This window comes from Euprymna scolopes, chromosome 24, assembly GCF_053919585.1.
Source record: "Euprymna scolopes isolate OS-2025 chromosome 24, ASM5391958v1, whole genome shotgun sequence".
NCBI classification, from domain to species: Eukaryota; Metazoa; Mollusca; class Cephalopoda; order Sepiida; family Sepiolidae; genus Euprymna; species Euprymna scolopes.
The window spans coordinates 62,335,600-62,362,250 of NC_136505.1; the positions used below are offsets into that span (position 1 = coordinate 62,335,600).

At 32.2% G+C, this 26,651-nt stretch overlaps 1 protein-coding gene across 4 annotated transcripts in view; it reads right to left on the bottom strand.

The window, feature by feature from the left end:
* LOC145246744 (F-box/LRR-repeat protein 2-like) overlaps positions 1–26,651 on the bottom strand; it is a 423,804-nt gene that overhangs the window by 279,341 nt on the left and 117,812 nt on the right. For all 4 annotated transcript variants that reach the window (XM_080108504.1, XM_080108506.1, XM_080108508.1 and 1 more), the window contains exon 2: positions 15,919–15,988. In XM_080108504.1, the coding sequence (XP_079964630.1) occupies positions 15,919–15,988 (70 nt within the window). The remainder of the gene's footprint in view (positions 1–15,918; positions 15,989–26,651) is intronic.

Here is a 26,651-nt window from a genome sequence, read left to right on the forward strand (position 1 = left end):
TACTACCACTCCAGGTCAGAGTCGACCTGAGAGCAATGGCAATTAAAGGGTGGTGCCACGCTCCCCAAAGCCTGCAAGCTTGGGTCTCATCATCAGATATAGGTCAAGGTCATATCATAGACCGCAGAATAGTGGGATTTGAAACAAATGCATTTCAGGTAAAAAACACTATCACATATTTACATGTCCTGTCCAAATTAGTATAAATTCCAAAAATGATTCAGTAAATGTACTAGATCTAGCTTTTACAAAAAAAAACAAAAAAAAAAAAAGTATCAGTTGACATTTTGTATTTTTTCAATTGTGTATTTCAAGGAAAGCAAGTAAAATAAGTCAGTTTGTCATACAGAACTCGTCAAACAACTCATTGACATTAAAACCATACTTTTCTACTGGATCATTTTCCATAATTTTTGGAATTGATACTAATTTTGACATGGCACGTAAATATATAAAAGTGTCTTTTACCAGAAAATGCATTCGGTTCAAATCTCATACTACAGAAGCACCATTTTTATGTTCTTTGTAAACAATCACTTGAATTTTTTTTTTTTTTTTTTTTTTTTAATATTACATTTTATTTGTAAATAAGAATATTTTTGAAATTACCTCCCTTAATATTATACTTGTACACATATTGGTTGCATTGGAACTTTGTGAAAATCATGTTTCGGTGAAAAAAAATCGATTGGATCAACAAATGCGATTAGCTAAGTAATGTTAAGATAGTGATGACCAGCCGTTTCCAATCTGGATACTTAAAGATTAGCCATGAACCGCCTCCACATTGTGAAAATCAATATTCAGATTTGTCTGCACGTGAAGCAATAGCCAGACGGATTGCGTAAGTTGATTGTGGAGTGGAGGATACAAAAACAGTGGAAAGTGAATGTTTTGAACCATCAGATTCGGTTTAACACCCATTTTAAATTCTAGCATTGAACATTTGTTATAAATCGACTTCCAAATTAATTTATCTTTGGCAAGGTCTTTATTCCTTTTCTCAAATCCACCCGTATAACATATTACTGATATGTCCCGCAAAAGAAATATTTGTTTGATGAAGCCAAGTAGTCTTGGTTACAATATTAAAGTAATATCTGGTAAGTCGCCTAACTGAACGGGTATTAATGGCCGAAGCTGGTCTATTCTTAAATGTGAGACTTTCTGCATACTTTTCAACATCTCTCCCAAGAAGCTGTTGTACCAGTCTGTGTTTATGGCTTAACCAGCTGTCATTCTTACGAGGAGAAACCCAGAAACCCGGATGTACACATATTCCCTACATCACTTACTATGTTTTCCTTGACTTTCTCCTGTCAACTGATTGTTACCTCGACTGTTCAACATGGAATCCAAATGCTCATCTAATCTTTCAATGTGACGAAAGCTGGACATATTGAAAAATATTGGAATCGTACCATCACTACTGGAGATACTCTAACATGAAAATGTACTTTAAAAAAATTAATCTGAATGCAATTAGATCTCAATTCTTTAAAATACCTGAATATTAAAGTATAGGGTTGTTTTGAGGTCGGGTGGGGTATAAATACCCATTTAATATGTGAATATATTTTCGGAAACTTAAATTTGAGATGGGATCTAGGTTAGTTTTACATATATTTAAAATATTTATAGATTTTAAACTAAGTACCAGCAATAGAAAATTTAGTTTCAAACAAAAATATGGAGACAAAAGAATCGGGTTGGGGAGGAGGGGAGCGGGGGTCATCAGAAAATAGGCACAACATTTTCCCACTCTGATACCTCAAAAATAAGTTATGATTTTTTCCAATTCCAATTAATCGTCCCAACACTAATCTCTATAAAAGATAAACCAGTGCAGAATACGTGTGCAGTTTACACACATACAAACACATGCTGCAACCTTGATATGACCAACCAACCCTTGTTAATTGATCTTTCGAATCTAAGGAAAGACCTGAGGAGAATAACTAAAACTAAATCCATTGCTTCAATAACAAAAGTTGGCTCAAGGACAATTTTGACTAAAACGAAGGTCATTTATGCATTCTTATGAAATTAATACAGAATAAAATACTATAATTTTTTTATAGAAATTTATCTTCTTTTTTTTATAGCTATGTAACATTACACTTTATTTTTCAGTTTTAGTTTATGCAGTTATATAAATAGCACCAGCAAGAATAATTATAGCTGTTAAAAGTATCGGCGGTGTGGCGTATTAATTGACCAGTTCATTTTGAAAGTCCTCCGAAGTAAACGGTGTAAATTTGATGACACTCCCTCCCCAGATCTACGGTCGTTAATCTGAAAACCCAGCTAATATGTTCCTTTACGTTTTATATTTAATTTATGTTAAAAATTTATATTTTTTTAACCTTGTTAACATATTTATAAATATTTTCAATGCTTCTGTAAAATAAACTTATTTTTAAACAAGTTTAAGGATATTCTTCTGTTTTGCCCTAAATTTTTGTCGGGGGGGGGGGTCTTCAAATTAAGTAACATTGTTTAGTATCTGTTCTTCAGATGCTGCACTCCAATTTCTTGTTCTGTCAGTGGAAAAGACATCCTTCACGACTGAGAATTTTTATTTTTGTTCCTTTTCCCCACGTTAAAAAAAGATCCAGATGTCTAACACTGTCCCGTGGGGAGGCATTGTAAATAGGGACATTGTTTATTTCTGAGAAGTTTCAAAACCGGAAGTCGTTTGGATCAGCAAATATGCTACATCAAAGCATCGATACTTCAGCATATATTGATACTGTTACAAGATATCGGATATGCATCGTTATGTCCATAAGCAAAGCTATATTTTTTGTGCGTGATATCGAGAATGGTATAGAGTACCGTTTTATATACATATACGCACACAAGTATAGTATTAGAATTCAAGTTTTATTAACATGGCACCAGTTACCATTTGCAATTTTTTTTTTTTTTACCAATCTTGTCGATTTTCAAGCGTTTTTCTTTTATATAATTATTTCTATTTAAATTTGTATTACTATTCTACCTAAAATATTTCATATTTTAACTACATTTGTCAAATTGTTTCATTTTTAAATTGTTTCTGAAAAAAGTCTGAAACGGATTTATTTGCATAAATTTTTTTAAATATTAAAATCTTTTCTTTATGAAAATAACCACTTTAAATCAATTTTATTCGCATTGTATTAAAGTAGACATTTTCATCAAAATAATTTGAGAAAAATTCAAAATTAGGGATTTTTTTTTATGAATTAAACAAATTGAAACCAGAAATAAGATTTTATATTTTTTTATTAGCAATCACAACTTCTCTACAACTGAAAACATTTCAAATAATTCCTTTCAGAAAAAAAATCATTCATTGCCTTTGTTAATATGCAAACTAATTTATTAATTTTCATTATTTAAAAACTTTTATTTTCATTTGTTAATATGCAAACTAATTAATTTTCATTAAGAAATTTTATCTTCATTTTTTTTTTCATTTGTAATTGATTTTGATAGTGCATCTGTCCTAGGAACCGACAGATTGTTTCTCTTTGATTGTGCCTGAAAAAAAGCGAGAAAATATAAAGGATTAATTCTCCCACATTTTGAAGAATATCTGGGATTCACCAGTAAACATTTCTATCTTAAAAAGGCAGAGCAAGATCTAATCTTTTGTCTTGTAAAAGTTATTGTTTTTCATAAATGTCAATTGTAAATATGCTAATAGTACTTTTTCTTCTAATGATGGATATGTTTGGAATATGTTTAATACATGATCTGTGAAATTATTGTTAAATTTGGTTTTGGAACGATGTCGGTTTGAAAAACTAAAGATTTGGGGGAAGGTTAGTCCTAAGCAAATATTAATGACTATAGGAAACATAGGGGAGTTATTGTTTTATAAACAGTTCGCAGATGCAAAGAGGGGGGGTGCAAAGAGAGAGGAGGGGGTGCAAAAAGAAATTTTAAATGAAAGATCTAATTTTTGTTGCTAAGGTCGTTGCAAAAATGGTTGGATCATTCTATCACTGAAGAAATAGACACTCAGTGAAATTTTCTATACAAGAGTTAGATATGAAGTACTAAGATGAAGAGCTGTTGCCACATCTGGGGAGGATCCACTTTCTTACCTCATGAGCACAAATTACATTTCATAATCTGGTAGAGAATCATTTGTTCTTACGCCAGTTTCTCAAAGAGGCATTGTTAGTCTTTTCTAACATTGATTACAGGTCTTGTTTTTCCATTTTGTAATATTTTTTTTTTCTTCTACAAAATTAAATAATGGTTGTTTAGTAAATTGTCATTTAATATTTAGTTTCCTTGGTTCCAGCTTTGTTTTTGATATTTCATCATTTTTAACAGAAATGATATTCCTCATGATCAAAAATTACATAGCTCTTATATTTCAATAGTTGAAGTTAAACAATAAGTGGAAACAATAAAAGTGAAAATACCATTACATCCACATCTTAAGAGAAAAAAAAGCCTTGGAGAAAAAGGCCTTAACACTTGCTTCCCTTATTTTGTCCTTTAGTCCTCACAATCCACAAGCGATGTTTCTAACAAAGATGGAAGAATTGCCGTTTTCTAGGCCGGAATATATACATCATCTTGTGGTTGGCTAGTTTTGTTTTTTACCTTTAAGCATTTTCCTTTTTTTTTTCTTTTTTTTTTTTTTAGCTCCTTAAATCCAGCAGTTTCATGCCTTGAGTGAAGTGATTGCCATTAAAAAAAAAAAATCCTTGCAAAAGCTTAGTTAACAGTCAAGTCTATCCAACTATGTATTTACTTCAAGAATTATAAAAACAAAAAAAAAGGGGGGGGGGTCATGCTGAAAAAATTAAAATTAACATCCATGTATATTGTCAGGTCTGGGTACAGAAAAACTGATGCTAGTTTCTAACTATAGAAAAATCTGTTTAATTACGAGCATTTGTTGAGAGGAATGTGTCCATTTGTTTATCGTAGATTGGCCTAGCGGGTGGGAGGAGGGAGAAAGGTGCAAGTGACCGGAGAACCAGAAAACGAAAAGTACAAGAAAACAAAGTAGGGAAGCGAAAGAATTTTTTTTAAATTAACTACCTTTCGTGTCTGAATGGTGAGGTGGGGGACACCATCCTCTTTGGAAGAATATTTTCAGGCTTTTACTAAGCAAAATATTAAAATGAATCTAAAATAATTAAAACTTTTGTTCTGTGTGTTTTTTTGTTTTTTTTATAAAAGGAAAGTCTTAAATGAGAATATGGTTTTATTTTTTTTATTTTTTTTTTTTTTGAACAGTGGAATTTTCACAGGTCCAATCTAATGCTTCCAAAGTGTTTGTTTTATCGATTCCAGATTTCGGAATCGATCAGTATTTTTCGTTTCACATGACAAAGCAAGAATGCTTTTCACATTTGGATTCTCCGGACTACTGCTCTTCTCTTGAAGGTCATTTTTCAAAACGTTTTGGTCGATGTTACCTCCGATCTACAGATGTATCTTGTCGAACTCAAGAATATTTGTCAAACTCGAGAATTTGGATTGAATTTCGAATGGAATCCTTTACTTCACAGTGGTAGCATACTCGCATTCCATCAGACATAACTGGATAGAGGTACCAGGTAATTTGCAATTGTATTTTTCAGTCATGCGGTCCAAGGTTACATCAACCGAAACGTAAAAATGACACTCAAGATGAGAACAGTAGTCTGAAGAATTCAAATATGAGTAACCAATCCTCATCTTAAAAATTCGGAAACGTTAGAATGGATTTATTAACCTCTTTCTAAATACTTTATTTTTAATATTTTTATCCGGCAAAGGCACAATAATAAAATCCTTTTTGTTTTACATGATAAATGTTGGACGGCTTTTAGAGATTGATTTCCAAACTAACCTATCTCTGACCAGGTTTTTACCTATCCCTCTTTCTCTAATCCATCTTTATCGTTTCTCATGTCTTCCTTGATCTTTGTGAACTGCTACCTTAAAAACTCCATTCTTTTAACATGTCCATATCTAACATGTACATCATCTATATCCTGTCCAGATTTATTATTTAATACTCCTGAAGTCATCAGATCTAAGTCCGTCTTTAAGACTCGTTACATATATTATTACAATAGAAAAATGCGAGCATGAAAAGTAATATGGTTAAGCATAAACAAGGAAAAGAAAAGGGGTAAGATATTCTAGTAAAAAATATAAATTTATAACTTAAAATATTGCAGTATTAAGGATTATATATTATATTGAATGAAAAAAAAATCTTAATACTGCAATATTTTAAGTTATAAATTTATTATATTTTTACGAGAATATCTTACCTTTTCTTTTCCATGTTTAAGCTTAACCATATTACTTTTCATGCTCGCATTTTTTTTATTGTAATCCATGATTTTTCCAGGCTTCCAGTAAATTTACTTGTTCTTTGTTTAATTTCAGTCTTTTTTTGCCCCATAGCAAAAGATACACATATGTAAAACAATCTTTTTTTCATTCTGTCTCACTTGTTACTTCTCTTTTCGCGAGAGCGGTGAATTAGTAGCAACACTAGTCACAGAAGCGATGCGTTTATAGAAACCAGTCATAAACGTTGCTCACCTTATGAATTTTTACGATTTTGAACACCAGTAAATTTATCATAACTTGTTTCACTGAACGAAAAAATTTGTTTTCACAATATAGCTGAGAAGGTGATCTATAAACTGTAATAATTGTTTGAAATTGGGTCGAAAAATGATTGAGCGGTGAAGCATTAAAGCAGTTCTCAATGACTAAAACTGCCACTTGACTATATATTCAAACATGGTAGTATTTGAATGATTATGTCATCACAAATTAGAGAAAATTTGCATTACAAAATGGACTGGATAGATATTACTGTTTAGATAGATACTGCATGATTCTGGCACAAATATACTAGCTGCCTCAAGAATTAAATAGCTTCAGCAGTGAAGGAAAGTTTTGTTAGTGTGTCAGTTTTCACTGCTAGCTTTCACTTAATTGAAGAATCAGATTCAAAATGAGATTTTCCATAGAAATAATTCACCTAGGAAGGAGTTGAATACTTTCTTTGTGCTAGACATTCTAACCTGCCAGCATGTAGACACTCATATCAGTGAGTGGGCCGACATAATGGACGTCTTATAGCCTCAGCATATCGCTGATATTGATGCATTTTAAAACAGCCACACAATTTTGTTCGGCTCATTGCGTCATTCTGCCAGCATAAGCGATCCGAATTATCAAAAAGTAACAAACCAATATTGATCCATGGATTTCTCTCCGGAATATTTTCGAAATTTAATAGGAGAAAAATATGTTCAAAATATCTACATTGCCTGGGGGAAGAGGGGCACAAATAGTCATCAGTAGAAAAGGTAAGGGAGTGGGGGACCTAACAAGATACCATACTCAGCTCATGGAAGCAAGAAAGACTTTTAGCACCAAATGGTTTTTTTTTTGGGGGGGGGGGTTTACAAAGGCATCACCACATTATCAAGGCCCAGAGGCCACTCAAGGATAAGGGTTAAAGAGTGTACAGTAGAAATTGGTCAATATAGTAATCATTAGTAATGAAAATTTGGTAAATTTGATAACTTATATGGAACGACTCATCAAGAACTTATTTACTTTAGACTTGAACACAACCATATTGTAGTCAGCCGGAAAGCAGGAAAACGGAAGACAATTCCACAGGCGTGCAGTTCTAAGAAAGAAGCTTTGTTCATGGAATCTACGTTTAGGTTTAGGCACAGATTTTCATCAAATTTGTCTTAAAGACAATTGTTTTTCATCTAAAATATAATTAATCAAGTGCAGATGTATTTCTTAACTATGAGCCAATATTTTTCGAAAGGTGCACAATATTTGGTAAAACTGCATAAATATTATATAAAAATTAGTGTAGCTTACTCAAGTGCAACCAAATTATTCTGGTTCTGATGAAGTGATCTCTCTGAAACGCGGTTGCAGTTGAGCAAGCCATACAAATGATACATAAATTTTTAGGCTGTATTCTTTTACTTAAGCAAACATTTAACCAATTCTACTGCTGGATACATTTTTGATTTTCCTAATCTTAGTTTATTTATATACTAGCAGTTCAGCCCGGCTTTGTTCGGTCACCTATGTACTGTTCATAACTTTATGTGCATATATATAAAGTTTGACTTGTGTCTAGCTAAACTACATCTAAAATTTCAAGTGTTTAGACCCAAAATTGGCGGAGGAGTTTGGTAGAGTCGGTAAAGGTCAACTCTAAACTGACCTCTTGGCAGCCAAATTTTTGCCAACAAAATTAAGCTTGCTATATGTCTGAATACCCTTTATATAAACTTTCAAATGTTTAGACCCAAAATTGGCTGAATAGTTTGCTTGAGACTGCAAAGGTAAAATCTTTTGAACTTTAACAGTCAAATTTTCAGCCAAAAACCGATTAAAAAGCTTGCCCTATGTCTGAATACACTTCATGTAAAATTTCAAATGTTTAGACCAAAAATTGGCCGAGTAATTTGGTAGAGACCGCAGAGGTAAAAAAAAATTGACCCCAATTTTGACCCCTTAGCATTTGTTTTGGTCTCAAATCGAATTAAAAAGTTTGATACATGTCCAAGTAACCTACATCTAAAATTTCAAGTGTTTAGACCCAAAATTGGCAGAGGAGTTTGGTAGAGTTTTAAAAGGTCAAATCGTTGAACTTTGACAGACAAATTTCTGGCTGAAAACCGATTAAAAATATTTTCCCAAATCTCAATACCCCTTATGTCAAATCTTGAGTCTGTAGACTGAAAATTGACAGTTTGGTAGGGAAATGTACACACATACATACATACATACATACACACACACGCACACATATATATAATACACACTTGAATTATGGTTTGGGGATTTTTTCTTTGAACACAAGTAGGAACTTGATTAGTTAAAATGAATAGGCAGAGTACACATTACTAAGGTAGCTTTTACAATGTAAAGTGGATTATTTCCTTTACTGGATACGTGTTGTATAAATTTGAAGAAATTACCATAAATCCTTTTTTATGTAACCTTTTTATGATAATCTGCCAAAAATAAAGGGTATTGCAACCTTTTTTTTGTAGACAAAGAGTATTTGGTATTAGTTCAAAGCGAATTATTTTTGCTTAAAAACAATTTCTGATGTTAATGATTTTTTACAATGAAAATATCTCAGTACAATCTTAGTAATTGCATGAATGGGTACCTAAGAATTTTTTTCTGTGAAACTTGAAACATTTTTTCATATGCACTATGAAACAATAGAAGCTAGATAAAGATGAAAACAGACATACCAAGGTACTATACCAACACTGCTTAAGTCACCTGGAATTGTCCAATAAATAACATCATCGTGTACTCCTGCTCCCAGTCCACAACTCGATAAGAGATATTTTTTTATCCTTTAATTTCTAAAATAAGGCATTGCCTTCAGTGTTTAAAAATATCCCACACATACTTCACAATATTGTAAAAAAAAAAAAAATTTAATTAACATCATTGATTCCTCATTTTAAATTTCTCCCATGAGAAAAGTTGTTTGATCATGATATAGGTCTTAGTTTTCAATTATATCCCTAATGAACACTAGAAATCGTTAATATAACCCTAATGACGGTAGGATAGAGTAAAAGGAGGAGGACAGATAAAGAGGAGGGCTGTCTGAAAGTCATAGAAAGGAAGAAACTGGAGACCCTGAAAATAGACAAAGAAAACCAGATAAAAACAAAGCAAACGAATCAAGACAAAGGGGTGGAAGGACACGTTTCTATTATCATTGGAGTCAATTGCTTTCCTTTCCTCAGATCCAAAGAAAACATGTCAGCCAGCATAAGTGCTGGGGAATAAGCTAGTGTCTCCTCCCCCATTTAATGGAGGAAGAGCATTCACCACCCCGAGTTACCCTTCACCTTCCTACCAACAAAAAGGAGAGATCCGTCTTGGAAAAGACTGCTAGGAACTAGAACAGCATACATTGATGAAGATGCAATTTGAACTGAGAGGTTTCAAATCCAACAGGAGTTCGCAAAATAGAAGTCTTAAGTGACCTTAATACACAAGTAAAGTGAAAAGGAATCAATTTACTCCAACGGCGTCTCTTTATTACAAGAATTTACAAAGAGAAAAGTAAAAGAAAAAAAAAAACTTTAGATTTCTTTTCCTTACATGTTTCATATAATTTGGCATTGAATTAAAAACCAAAGATAATATGACAATCAGATTTGGAATTATTGGTTGATATTTTTAGCTTCAAAAACTCATAAGCCAGAAAGGAGGCAAAGAAATTTACACGCACTAATTATATATATCTTTTGCTAATAGAGATTTGGTATCTGTCTGAAGCCGAACTATACTATTACTATCTTTTAATGATCAATTTAGAAGGAGTAGTGTAGTAGCTGTTCTAAGAGCTTCCTCCTGGGCATTATCTAGGCCTTGCGATAGTGTAAAATATATATATAAGGGAATAAAATTAGTTTGAATATTTTTTATGATAAAAAGAAAATGTAGAATAGAAACAAAGTTAATCAATCTCGGTATGGACATATATATATATATATATATATATATATATATATATATATATATATATATATATATATATATATATATGGTGTGTTTAGTGTTGTAGAGCATCACTTATTTTACCAATTCTTTCCTGTGTATTAACTTACCTTTTTTTTATTTCTAAAAACCAATCAATTATGGGAGATAAACTAACATAGGAAATGAAAAGACATGCTGTAATAGTTGCAATAATGGCAGAACATTGCAAATTTCTTAAAGTTGCCTGATCCTTTGTTTTTAAAGTTTGCAATGAGTTAGAAGATAATGATGGCCAATTTTCTCCTGTTGCTAAACGTAAAAAGCACCAGCAACGTTCTGACAGCATTAGAACACGAATTTATTCAACAAGTTCAGAATATCATTGACGAGAGCCCCCAGAAGTCAATAAGGTCAATTGAAAAAGATCTGTCTCCGAAGCCACAATCTGAAGGACTGTCCATGAGAATCTCCAATACAAGTCCTATGTGATGAAGAGAGGCCAATTTGTGTCAGAGACCAAAGAAAATCGTTTAGCGAGATCAAAGAGACTCAAATGGAAACATCCTGCTGAACAAGGTATGTTTCCCGCCCCCCCCCAGGCGAAAAGAATTTTGACCAAATTGTGACCTCCAAGCTCTCCACACCTTAATCGATTGGATTATTATGTGTGGTGCATTGTTGAGAGATGTTAACAGACATCTTCACAAAACCAAAAATTCTCTGAAAGCAACCATAAAATAATGGACAACATAGACGAGGATCATCTTATATGCGCCTGCCAAAGGTTTAGATCTCAAATAGAAGCTTTCATTGAAGCGGAGAGAGATTTCATTGAATGAAATTATTAAATAAGAATGTCGCTTATGTACGAATGTCGTTTTATTTAATTACAAATGTATTGTTTGTATTTCTATTATCCTTAAAAATGTAATAAATGTTCTTATTACGAATCTTAAACACCGAATTAAAGTTCTTTCATTTTGTTTCATGTCAGTCATGGCATTTTTTCTCTCCTCAAAATTTGAAAAGGTCTGGAACCTTTTTTAATTTTTGTATTTTCATTTTTCTTGCCTGATGAAATCAAATATAATTGAACCGGTCCACACATCGTAGCAAGATATGACTGTATTTATATAAAGAATAATAAAAATATATAATTGCTCTCTTTGTTGAAATTCAATTAATCTTAATTTTTGGACATCTTTTTATGTGTGTGAAAATTAAATCAAAAGACTGAATATTTGTCAAAGATTTTTCTTTTCTTTTTTAACTTCTGGAGATTAATGTTGACCGAACTGGAAATGAATAATTAACACAACATAATCCCAGGAAAAGAAAAAAAAAAAATACATCGTATTCATTACCCATCTTTTCTGATTTCTGTGTATATATCTCAGAACAGGAGTAGGCAAATAAAATATTTTTTCAAAGCGATATGAACGAAAGCAATCCATAGAAGAATATAAAAAAAAATAAATAAAAAATGGCCATGACGAATTTCTAAAAAAGTGCAACGTCATTCTTGCACATGTTTTTAAAACAAACGCATTAATTTTCATAATCTCACATTTGGTTTAAGAAACCGTTAGGAGTTGTTGAAAATGTTCAATCTCACAAAAAATTGTATTTAACTTCTAAAAAGGAACTTGTATGTGTGAGTTCGTTCCCTATGGACTCTAAAACGGCTGGGCAAATCTGTATGAAATTACACGCAAAGGTACTGTATGTACCTGGCAGTGTTCTTGGTTTATATCAGAATGTCTTTAATAACTATCAATAATCAAAATAATCCAATGAAAGAAGAAACAGGCGATTTTGACCAAAATTAACACCTTACATAGCCTAACATCGCAAGTGCATTTGAGAAGTTTTATTACCCCACGAGCCGAAAGGCACAATATATAAAATCCACAGTAGGTTCTTTGATATGTTAGGGACGACTTAGAATTGAAGGTTTGTTTAGAGCACAATTGAAGCATGTATTTTAAATTTTAATTCAAGCTATTACATATAAAGATAATTTCATAAAAATCAACAGTAGGTTCTCTACAGTGCAATGTAGACTACAATGTACTGTGGACTAAATCACTGTAAGGAGGCATGTGAAACTTTTTCCCAATGCACTACAATGGATTCCCAACTAGAGCAGGAAATCAATCGATTTGATAAAAATTTTTAAATGGCCGATTCCACAGATTTTGATGACAAAAGTATGAGAGGGTGGAACATTGTTGATCCTCATTTAATCCTGGACATTGGGGTCTCCCTGCTAGTGTGTGTGTAATATATATATATATATATATATATATATATATAGGTTGTATTAATTGGTTTTCTAAATGTACATCCATATATATATAGTTTTAAATAAAATAGGCGGAAGTTTCTCAAGAGCTCTTTCGGCTATCATCTCATCATCAGGAGAAAATCGATAGCGTAAAAAATAATATTATGTCGAAAGTTTGAAATGTTCTAATGGGGAACTATTGAATGTGCCAAAAGTACGGGGACAACTAAAATTAAGTTTATTAACGTTTAAAAACGCTTAAAATATTGGCACAACGAGGGGGGGGGGGGAATAAAGCGGGAGAAAAGATTCAAAGTTCCCCAAAGAGAAACAATGCGTTTGCTGTTTCCTTTTGCCGGCACAATAGAGACAGACTCCAAAATCTTTAAATGGTTTTTTTTTTTTTTTTTTTTTTTTTTTTTACACAGTGGTCACCACTTATCAAGGCCCGGAAGCCACTCAGGGATAAGGGTTATTGCAAGTACATTACGTTAGTGTGGAGATCCGATGAAGTGTTTACTTAAGGGGGCAGTTCATCAAGAACTTGTTAACGTTGGACTTGAAGACATCCAAGCTGTAGTCCGGTGGGAAGCAGGCAGACGGAACAGAGTTCCACAGGCATGCAGTTCTAAGAAAGAAACCCCGTTCATGGAATCCGCGTTTTGATTTAGGCACAGATACAGAGTGGGGGAAATTTTTCACAGTGGATTCAGCTAGACGGGTGTTTTTCGTGAAAGATTGGCGAGGGGGGACCAGAGATTGGAGTTCAGACGAGCACCTGCCATGGAAATAACGATAAAACAAGGATAGGCTCGCAACGTCTCTTCTGTAGGAGAGAGGTTGCAGGGTAGAGAAAAGGGCATCCCCCACTAAGCCACGAAGTCTATTTTGTACTCTGTTGGTTTCTGGAGTACGCTCTATGTAACACCTCGAACCATTCTATTTTATATCTATCGGCACAGCACGGGTTGTCAACCAAATGCTGGCCAATAACAGAGTCCAAGGCTGCAGAAGGAGGGAGACTACCAGACCTCATCCTCCCTTGTCTGATTTTTGATGGAACATGCTGGTTTATACAAGTCAAAAGATGCAAGGACGTGGTTATGCTGGGCGAACACATTTTTGATACACACACACACACACACACACACACACACACACAATTTTCATTCACTTTAATTTGATTTATGTCTGAGCAATGAATGATAGTCGAGAAATTTATTTTTGTTAGACGTTTGTAAAGAGTTAACAGTGAATGGTGATTGGCAGTTTCTCATCTTGAAGCCTTCAGACCATGATTTGCTTTCAAGCTTAAATTTACATAAGCTCACCAGCTGAGCGAGAATTCCACTTTTATAGAAATACCAACTAATACAAATATAGATTTAGAGTGACAGAACGTATAAGTGATAAAACAACTGTTTGCTTTTTCACTTTCGCCATCAGGTCAGGCTGATGATGCTTCTGCTGACTAGATGGTGAAAAAAAAGCATTAGCTGAAACATGTCTGCAAATATGTAGCCAAAATATTCATACGAGTACAATATATATTAAATAAGGTTAATTAAAAAAAAAAATCCGTTAATGTTTTTCTTATTTAATGTTTAAATGTGGTTTGAATGCTACACTTGTTTTTGGTATCTGACATCCATATTCAAGCATTTATTAATGAAAAATTAGTGAGTTAATCTTTCCACTGAAAGTAGTTTTTCTCCTCATACACACGTGTACCATATGGACAAATTTGTTGAAATAAAATATGTTAAAAAATATTTAAGGTTAGAGGCCTTACTCAAATATACATCCACTTCTTGCTTTGACAAGAGTTAATATATTTGTTTGCAAGCAAATCATAAGGTTTGACTGGTTGACAGAAGCAGTCCTAGCAAACATTCAGCAAAATACTAAATAGTTTTGAGGTAAAATACTTGTTGACAACCTGAATGCTTTAAATTTGAATTGCAAAATATCAAGGTTTAAAAAAATAAAGTATTTTAATGGAATGGAGCCAAACTTTCCAGAAAATCACATTTCAATTTGACATCAGTGCATCAAATGCATTAGCTAGTGTATATATATTTCATGTATCCACATAAAATGTTATATTTTTGTATAGATTTTCGATATTTAAGTAGAACTAGAATAGTAAGGTATGAAACTATATGGCAATTAAGCTAGAGATTTTTCCTCATAACTAAATTGCCATATATATATATATATTTTCATATCACATGAAAGAATACTTCAACAATTTTGAAAATGTTAATTTCCATAATAAAAATTGTATGAGATTCTTACATAGTAACTTCATTGTATTTACATCTTTGTAATTTTTGAAGAATTTAATGATGGGTACAAAGAAAGCTCAATTTAAATACTATGTAAGCTTTATTCAACCAAATTTGAAGTATAAATGTAAGGAGGAGACGGTAATAGGAAGACTTCCATAGTCGGAATCCAATAATGACTTGGGTACTTCATGTAATAAGTTCGTTATTTCAAGGTGCAATGCACGCAGTCCATTTTTGTGACTAACATCAATATGACGGCAACTACAGGTAAATATTGATCCCACCGCAACCCATTTCGACTGCTGTAAAGATAACAGCACAATTCTTGCATGCATAACTAAATATCAGCATGAAAATTAAAGTTGAAACTAGAATGTTTGTACAATAATGCTGAAGATTTAGATATAATAAAGTAGATATAAAATTTGACAAATGTTTATAATGGAGATCAAATTCAATATCTGAAAGCAAAGATTCAATACAGATTCTTATTTTACTTTTTTTGTCTTTTTTTCAACTTTAAGCCATCAAATTTCCGTGTGTTTTTGTTTTTTACTTCCGGTTTCTGCAGACTGTTCTACTTCACAATGCATGCCTTGGAGAAGCCCCTTCTAATTAATATTTACCAGTTTTAAAATAATCAAATGAACTTGGCTGTTTTTCAGAATAACAGAACGTTAGAACTGGTAAACATTAATCAGAAGGGACTTGTCCAAGGCATTCATCACGAAGTGCAGAACAGACAGCAGAAATCAAAAGTTAAGAGATAACCGAAAAGTCAAAATGTTCGGCATAAGAAAAAAGAAAAAATAAACTTACCAAATCCAACATATTAGAATGAAGTGTTTCCAGAGGACAAACGTTATCCATAATAAGAATCAGAAAGTCACTGAAATTTAAAAAAAAAAAAAAGGTATTAAAATTATTTTACAACATCTGAATTTACCATTTATTACACTGGTTTTAATTTATTAATATTCTTACTTTTCACACTATATTTACATTTAAGTAAACAAAATCCTATTGTCAATCCTTGAAAAATTTTTGCGTACTTCCAAAACCATTTCTTGGAATATTGAGATGCAGGCTTCATAATTTATGCATTCATTCTTTTTGCAAACTTATTCTCATAGTTATTGTTTCACCACGCTTCAGCCAATTTATTCTCTGGACTTCTTTGTGATGCAATGGATAGAGGCATTGAGTATGATTGCAGGAAGCATTGTCTGAAGATAGTGGTTTCAATCTTACTCAAGCAGGCTAGAAAATTAGTTGGCCAAAACGTGGTGAAACAACTATAAAGATAATAGTCCGTAAAAGAATGAACATTTCCAAAATTTTATGTAGCATTTCTTTAATCAGTTGATAAAAAAAATGATGGTTTATTTATTTATATGGTTTAAGAAATTATACCAATTATTTCCACAAGTTAAACATTCATTATCTATGAAACTGAACACATTGTGCCTGCATGTGATAGTCGCTTGACTGACATTTAATTTACCATTAATCAGGTCATTGAAATAGTAAAAAAATAAAAAATAAATAAAAATGCAACAGTATAAGATACTAACATGAACATTTAAAATTATTTCGAAATTAAATTCACCAGAATGAATTGTGTTTTGCAAACAAAAAAAAAGCAAATAATTTCTAAATGACACTAAAATTTTCAAAGAATTTTGAAATACTGAAAGTTGTTACATCCCAAAATTTTAGATTCAAACGTTATCTGTGAGACAAAATCAGTTATGCTCCTTATAGCAATTTAGTTTAGGTTAACGACCAAATAATTGAACTTTTAAAATTCTATTTTAAGAAAAGTTGGCAAAAAGTGGAAAGGAGGGCCGATATGCAACAGCTGTAATTTTTTTATCCTACAGCATATTTAGTTAAAAGAAAAAACGTGAGTATTTATGAGGTTTAAATTTTATAGATTTTATTGTAAAACATTTTAATGTGATTCCTTAACTTTCCAAAATGTCAATATTTTCTTACAAGAAATTAGAAGACAAGGGAAGGTAACCATGAACAATAAAAAAAAGTTTTAAATGAAAATAAAAGCCTCCCGGGCAACGGTGGATAGATACAAAAATTTTTTTTTTTTTTTTTTCCGAACAAATTGCAAAATCAGTAATAATTGTAACAAGTTTAGCAACTGTCTTTTGGTAAGTCATTCCAACACACACACACACACACACACACACACACACACGGCTGCCATTTAATGTTGATTACTCAGTATATGCACTAGGTTGAGAATAAACGATAAAAGACAACAATTTACACTTTGATTTTTTAAACGTTTATTCTCGCATAGACACGAAACGTAGAACTGCATGTAGAGATGCTGCATCATTTAAAATCTTCCTGCTTCCTGAAATTTGCCAAAACTACATCTGATGACTCTCCATACACAAGACATATACTGTTCATATTCCTTATAATTGTATTCTATGTTTGGTTTACGGGATATCAATCATCTACAAGTTATTTATGTCAAATAAAAGACGTGGAATATTTTTTTATATATATAAAGTAGTAGCATTTGTGTGTAAAACTCCTACAGCTCTCACCATTGAACCAATCATAACAAAACCTGGCATGAGGGCCCCCTACCTAGGGATGGTGCATACCATTTTCAAAGTTATGTATATATTTTCTACAGCCCACACCACTAGACCGATCAGGACCAAACCTGACATGATGTCTCAGACCTAGAGATGGTACACACCATTTTTGAAGGTTAAGATCAAAGGTTAAGGCCATATTTGATGCAGCTCTTACAACATCCACTTAATGCAAGGATACCTGCGAAGCAGGTACTCGAGCATACAGCAAAGTTCCGCATGAAGTGTGAGTATCTTTGCTATTTATTTTATATTTCCAGAAGGAAATTTTACAAATAGGGTAGAGACACTATTCATTGAAAAAAACACTAAACACTGATCCTTGGCATCTTTATTCTTGACAAGATTGACCCTCATCCATTGTCTTCTATTTGGGAAGAAAATAAGGAAAACGCTTAGATTCTTTTAAGAATCAGTTTAAATAAAGTTGAGATGAACTTCTAGATACTAGGGCATGATTGTCTAGCCGATTGATTCGATCAGGCCTCAGATTTCCCATCTAGACAAATAAGGGCCAAAGTGGAAGAGTAATTCCGCCACCAGAATTCCATTCTAAATCACAGGTTGCCACCAACGATCTTGATGTACTTAATGCGAGATGGTATACAAAGAGGGAACATTATTCCTGAAAAACGAATATAAAATATCCCAACACAATTTATGAGGAACATGTATTGCCAGGGTCAAAGAGTAGATAGAGATGCATATGAACCCTTTTTAGGTTTTTAATGCTAAATCCAGTTTTAAGGTTTTATACTTAACTTCTTTACATCTTCAAATATTTAATCCTGGTGTTAGGTTTGTAGAGGACAAAATGGTTCCGTTTGTAGAGGCAAAAATGGTTTTTGATTTTGTAGAACATGGTGGAGTTTAGCGAAGGGAAAGGGGAGAAAAAGACAAATATTTGGTGCATTTTAGGTCAAGAAGTCAGTATCTTCAGCCTGATCTGGGTCTAATTGATCCATGACAGAATGAAGAAAATGCAATTCCAAACTTAAGCATGATAAATTACAAAGCTTATTTTAACCTTCAGTCCAGATTAGACACAAGGTCAAATGTGAATTTAAGAGTTTCTATGGAATGAACTGGATTCGAAGTTGGCACACCAGTGTCGTTAACCACTTAGCCATCATCATAAAAAAATTGTCAGAAAAAGCTTATTATAGCGATGCAAGTATGCATCTTTAAAAGATGAAGAAATTTGCATCATTCGGACTATCATTTCATTTTCACACTATTTTGGCTGATTTCAGCTGCATATCTTCAAACCCAGAAACCTTTAAATTTTAAACTGAATCCTCTATTTAATCCACAGGGGTAGATTGTTCTCATTCTGTTAGCCATAACACTTCTATAATGTTATGGCTGACTAAGCAAGAACAATTGACCCACGCTCCCATAAATTAAATAAAGAGTTCAGATCAAAATTCTGTATAAGTTCCTTAATTCAACAGATTCTATAAATGTGAAAGAATGCACTTGAATATCTTGGGTTACGTCAACTGAAACAAAAATAAGATGAGAATAACAGTCCAAATAATCCAATTTAAAAAAAAAAAAAAAAAAAAAAATCGACATTGCAAAAAATGAGTTATGGCATGCAAGGAGCATATTAAGCGACGGATGTGCTGCAATTGTCATCAGTCTGTGGATGAAGAGAGATAAACGCCAATTCAGATTGATATTATTAATCTGAGAGAATTAAGATTAATGATTGTCACCGTGGGGGGGGGGGGAACGATATTTCCAAGAGGCATTCATTTAATAGAAACACGAGAGAAAGATGAGATTCTACAGAGATTTGTGGAATTTGATTCAAGACAAATGTTTTCAAAGTAAATCCTGTCAAACTAGGAGAAAAACACTTTAATACAAATTATTCATTTAAAAATCCAAGTTTAAAAATTAAAATAAAAAACTTTAAACGCTTTCTTACATTTTTTTTTAATACTCTTAAATTGTCTGCCATGGTTTTCTTCAGTGTTTATGTAGTGTAGAGAGGACCACAATGAATTTTCTTTCATGTCAAAAGCTTGATCAGGATGAAGTCCTGCCCTTTTGTGATTTTGGTGCAAATCAAGGGTCAATAATGTACAGCCTACTGTACAGATCTGGCCCACATGCTCAATTACCAATGCTTATTTTTAACAAGTGACAATGGTTTCCAATTCAAAAGGCCTACTGTTATCTTCTGATCCATCCAACCGAATTTAATGACTGCAAGAACACAAAAAATTTGACATGCACAATTGTTAAGTGATGGTAACTGTGATTCGCAACACATTGCTGGTCAGAATTGACCTTGTTACTGATGTATATTTCATAGTTTAAAAGAATCTTATGCATTTCTATAGAAGTTTCTGAGCATAAGTTTTTCATGTTAGAATTAATTTTCTCAAATGGAACTAAGAAAAAAAAAAAAAAAAAAAAAAACTAAGAAATGGTCAATTTCCACTTTGCAAAATTACAAGAATTACAGCAGAAGCAAAAAATATTTGCATTCTTTATGCAAAACTTAAATACATTTAAAGGAAACCTACTTTGCTAATAAAAAGGGCAGATTGGATGAAAAATGTTTTCTTTAAACCAAAAATCGCAAATCAGTATGTAAAATGTGAGGAGAAAGGCAATCTCAATCTGAAAAGTGTTTAGGTAATTTTTCAAAGTGGTTGGAGAGAAAATTAAAAAAAAAAAGTCAAAGTATTACGTAACAATGTATAGGGCTACATGATACCAGCAGAGATATATGGCATAATCACAGTGACACACCAGTTACTGTTGGATCATAGGAATTTTTCCAGTCATCCTGTACTTATTACCACTGCAATTAAACAGTGTGGATCACAAGAGGATGGAGATTGTGCAATCCTTGCTTTACAATTCAGCGCCTGTCATCAAGCATTCCTCCAGGAGGATCAGGAGGCTCTCGTCGTTCCGACTGATAAACATCCATCCACCAGCAAAGTTGTTTTTCAAATTAATTTTTAAAGAAAAGTTTGTTTTAGCTCTTTAACACAAGTTTCATTTTTTTTTTCAATCTATATATCTATAAAAGTGTGTGTGTGTGTGTGTGTGTGTGTGCGTGCGCGCGCATTTCCCAACACAATATCTGTCAATTTTCAGTCTACAGACTCAAAATTTGATATACAGGGTACTGAGATTTTGGAAAATCTTTGTAATCTGTTTTCGGACAGAAATTTGCCTGTTAAGGGGGTCAAAGTTCAACGATTTGACCTTTGAAAACTACCAAACACCTCCGCCAATTTGGGGTCTAAACACTTGAAATTTTAGATATAGGTTCCTTGGACATGGATCTAACAACTTGATTTGAGCCCAAAACAAATGTTAATGGGTCATAATAGGGGTCAAAGTTAAAAAAATTGACCGCTTTTTTTTTGTTGGTCAACATATACCTCCAAACATCCGGGCAAAGGAGGGCTGAAATGCTAGTATATCATATATAAGCATAAATAGTATTAAACACAGGTTAGAAATTACTCTAGCCGAAAGGTGAATAACAACAAAGATTAGAATAGTTATGTTGAGTAATGCAAGTTTTACTTCTTTGTGAGTATTAATGAGGTTTATGCAAATAACCTTATAAAAGCTAGAAATTACTATCTTAATCGTATTTAAAATAAAACTCATTTAAAGTTCATAATATTTAGGTCTGACACAATTTAATTTAAATAAAGAAAGCAACCGTAATTTCCATTGACCTTGTAAAATATACCAATGCCCAAAGGCTTATTCTATTAATTTGTATTAGCAGAACCCGTGGAAATTCCAGTAATCGAAAAAAAAAAAAAAAAAAAAAAAAAAAATTTAGAAGTAAAATTAAAAATAAAACAAAAATGAATTTAAAAACTTATTTAGTAAATTCTTTTTTTTTTTTTTTTTAACTTTTTAAAGCTAAAGAATTTTTTTTAGGTTTACATTTTTTCAATGAAAATTCAACGTTTTGATGGTTTTCTTAATTTTTAATATAAATCAAAGAAACAGATGTCAATTCACTTGCACGTTTTTTAATTTTAAGAATCTATAATAAGAAAACTCGGTTTCCTCTCAACATGATTTTTTTTTAATTATAAAATGAAATAGCCAATTTGAAACCATGTTTTTTTTTTGTTTTTTTTTTTTAATTTTTGGAAAGGAAATGGTTTTAATAACTGATAAAGAGCGACTATAAAGAGGAAATTCGTTTCTCATTAATTAAGGTTTCCGATGAAATTTTTTGTGACACCAGATAAGTAAGTTAATATTTAGATCAATTGAGTGTTTTGTTTGAATTAATAATCTTTTCCAATTCAGTGAAATATAATTGTTTGATCTTTGATACAAGGAATTGTTTTGTGGCATATCAAGCTTTCTGCGTTATTTAATGCAAACTTTATTTTGGAGAAAGGATTTTATGCTTGAGGTTCAAAGAATTGTCTCGCTTATCTTTTTATCAATAGAAGATAGATATGAGCGGACACATCTAAAACCCGAATTCTAAGTTTTTTACTATAAGGACTGATTTTACTAAAAGATTTTGCATGAATGCATTAATAAACATATTAACTTCTTTTATTAGAATTTCCTTAAAATAGGGACACTGCAAGTTCCCTTAAAATGAGGACACTGCAATACTAAGTCATTGTTTCTTATTTTAGGCAAATTAAAGTAAAATAAATTGTTTGCTCAAAGAAATCATATTGCAACCGATATAAGCAGCTACTGTGAATTAGGGGGTCATTTTTATGGAGGCATCTTAAGTGGGGAGTTATGTAAGATGTTTGCTCATCTTGCATTTAAATTTTTGCATATTGGTAGGGTTAGGGAAACAGATGATTAAAAAATAGTATTGCATGCAATACTTTAATTCATAACATACAGTGTTTGCTTTTAAATATATTTTATTTCCGGTGTCATTCGATAGATAATACTTTTATTTAATAAATCATTGATATATTTCGGATGCTCATACGTTACATTCAGATTATATGTATGTTGAAATAAAATCAAATTATAGTTACTCGGATTTACACACACACACACACACACGGGGTGGGGGTGACACCATTTAAGGCCAAAAGATCACTCAAGGACAAGGGTTAATGAGTATCTGGTGGCCAGTAAGATAGCATCATGATGATCAGTAATGGCGTAACTTGAATAGGATTTAATTATTTAAGAGGACAGCTCAAGAATATATTTGTTTGCTTTGAAATGGTAAATACAAAGAGTTTTAAAAGTAATGCCTCCTACTTTTGATTCCGCTCGAATGGATCAGAAAGTATTGCAAATTGCATTTTTATGATGACTGAACTTATGCATTCATGACCTAAAAGTTTAAACTAACGCCGACATTGATGGTGTGAGACTAAGACCTGTCAAGAACATGCATCAGAAATAGATGTGTCATTGAAATTCCTGGCAATAGTACATTAAGAATGGGGGGGGTGACTATGTAGAAAACTAAATTCTGAAACAACCACTCCAATCTTCATAGCTCTTCAACTTATCTGGTTAAAAATAGCAGACTTTACTTTTGGAACTATCCTCTAAGCTTAAAGAGAACACTTTAGAAGTACTCTGGAGGTGGGGGGAGGGGTAATTGGAGATAAAATTCAGTGAAACTTTGTGAAAATATGTTGAATTTATCAAGCAACGGTTTTGAAATGGTCAGAAACAATTGCATGAATAAAGATGTTTTTAAAAAGTAAATTTTGAACATTTATTAAAATAGGTATTTCTTAGCAAAAATATTCACAATAATGAATAATAACGCGATCATAATTTTTTATACTTTTTACAATAGATTTTATGCTTACATTTGATGACTTCAATATACCTGTACATTGCATTATGAAAATGCCATATACTCACTAGAAAGTAAGCAAAGAAATAATTTCAGCCATTCTCAAATGAGGATGCTGGATTAATATGGACCATCTACAGTGAAATAGCAAGATACAAGTAGGTCATCAAATAAGTCTAGTTATTTGCCTCCCAATGAGGCATATGTAGGGTCGGTTTTCAATTAGATTATGCAGAAAAAAGGGAGGAGGGCATTCTAGATTAGGATAAAAATAAAAATGGCCATTAGCCTAGGATTTTTCCTAATCTGACAATAGAACAGATACTACACTAATCATGGCTCGAAAAGAGTTTTCATTTAGCAGAGATCGAGAAGAATAAAACAAAGATGGGAGGGGAGTGAACAAGATGAATGCCATAGATTTTTTTGTTTGAAAGTTAGCCATTTTAAAAACAGGAATGGAGAATTTGGGGGGGGGGGATAAACCATGTCTCATGTGCTCAGTTTATCACATGTAGAGAAAACAATTTTTGTTGATTGAAATTTTCTATTCAGTATGTAGATACTTTCCATTCAAAAATGTGAAGATTTGGTAAAATGGCAGACACGAATGTTATTAACATTCAATGCTGCCTTGTCACAAACTTAATACTTGAAAAAGCAACCATGAATCATGATCAGTGTATCAAAGGTAAAATTGAATTTTTTCAACATCCGGAATCAACATTTTATGAAAATGTTAGTTTTAAAAATGCATATATAAGCATAAAAAGGTAATTGGTTTATAATTGATTTGACTTCAGAAAAGACATTTAAAGATAAATTAAGAAAACTAATCAAATAAAAAAAAAAATTGCTGCAATTTTTTCATGGAAATCGCTCCAGACAAGGCATGAAGTCAGAGATTAAAAAAATTGTATATATATAGTTAGCGCCACATTTTTAACTGCTTGTCTCTCCTTTTATTTCTTATCCCTCTCTTTCTCTCCCCCTACCTCCGCCTTCAAAGTTTTACCCATCTTACGCCCTTTTCCACTCTTTCTCTCCTATTCCTATCGGTGTCTGGTTGAATATTTAAAACTCCTCGTCCCTTACTACCTTTCAATGTTTTTTTTTTAATCTTACAACTTAACTGTTGTCGAATTAGAATTGAAATTCTTCCCCACCTTTTTTTGTGTACTCCTAATATCGTTTTTCCTAATCATAAATCATTTCTGTAACGTCTGAAGTTATTGGATCGTTGATACAATTCGGTAACCGAAACATGTGTAACTAAGTAGATAAAACGGTATATATATATATATTTATTTGCTCTGCTATAGTATTGAGCACTCTCCAGGTTTTTACTAATTACCACTTTTGAGATATATATATATATATATACAAACACACTTCATGGTTAAATCTTGCTAACAATGAGTTACATGAAAGATTCTAATCTTGAAAACAGCAATTCTTCCTTCTGTCAGAAACAGCGCTTCTGGAATGTGAGGACTAAAAATAAGAGAAACAAGAGTTATGTGACTGCTTAAAGTCGGACCAAGATCCACTATTTATACTCCTTAAGTTATTCGGAAATCCTTGTGAGAACGCAGTTTTCTAATGACCAACAAAACAGCAACAAAATGAAGTTGGCAGCTTTGTTTATTGAAAAGAGAAATTCATATACGGTATATATATATATATATATATATATATATATAAGCAAACATTGCTAATTTTCGAGTGCTGTCATGAAAACAGTGAAGAAAGATTTGCACAGAACCAATTCATTTTAAGTAACTGCCACTTTGACCTAATAAAGAGAAGCAAATCTACAGTATTGAAATCAACAGTAGCTGCAAGTGTCATAAGTTTTTTTTTTCTAAATGCCCTTTTTAAACGACGGTTTAAGGACATTTCTAAGAGGTTTTATTGCACTTTCAACCAACAACCTGAGCATGTACTTTTGTTATATGTTGCATGCCATATTTGAAATATTTCATGCCAAGTACAATACCTATTGTTTGTAATAAAAACTGAACGAAAGTTGATATTTTATCCATGGCTGAAGAGAATTTCAGTTTCATACTTCTCTCCAAAAATGCATAAACATTCACAATACTTTTGTAAACATTTGAACTCTGCATAGCGGATTTCATAATCTGCAACTATATCCATTTATGATAAATTATGTATTTCCTTTATATAGACACTAGACACTGCTTTAAGTAAACTACATTAACCTCCTGACCATTTAGCCTAATCAAGACACTAGATCCCATATAATGACCCCCCCCCCTAGTAAGGGACATTGGATAAGCAGGATCTAAAATATATAAACAGTAAAAATACAATATATATAAGGATGAAATTTGTCTTTACCTTGAACAAAGAAAACCGTCTATAAAACTCTGAACTGAAACACATTGAATTGTTTTTAGAATTGTCACAATACCAGACTTTTAATTTAATTTGATACCGGAAAAATAAAAAAAAATCTAATAAAAGCACTTCAAAATGGCCCAATACGTTGCATGCCATTTATAAACGTAAGTCATAGACCTTTAAACCAGACAAAAAATATGGAAAAAGTGAATCAAATGCAATCTTGTTAATCAACAGCAGGTTAAAAAAATCAAGTCAGGAGAGAGGGGATGGAGATCAAAGGAATAGGTTGGTAATAGAAAACGAGTACAAAAATAGAAAAAGAAAACCGAACCATATATGGATTGGATGTCAAAGTCTGGGTGTATCATTTAAAGAGACAAAGTATACTTTTGACAACCTGAGGTCTTAATACTGAATAGAAGCCGATTTAGATTATGGTGAAAGAAATATGGCAAACACGATAGAATCTACTGAGATTATAGACATTACTAAATGAATTGAATGTTACTTTCTCTAGACGTTTTCCTATGCACTTAAAAAAAATAAATAAATAAATAAAATAAAGAAAAAATAAAAAAGTGAAATACACTTTAGTTCTGGGATTGAGTAATGCTTGAAGGTTTTAATTGTCCTGATTAACAGTAATCTGTAATATAAATCTCACCTGTCTGTTTAAATATATGTATGCCTGCCTAAAACTTTCAATATAGGCGACGGATTTTCATGAAATTGGTATCGTTTTGAAGCTC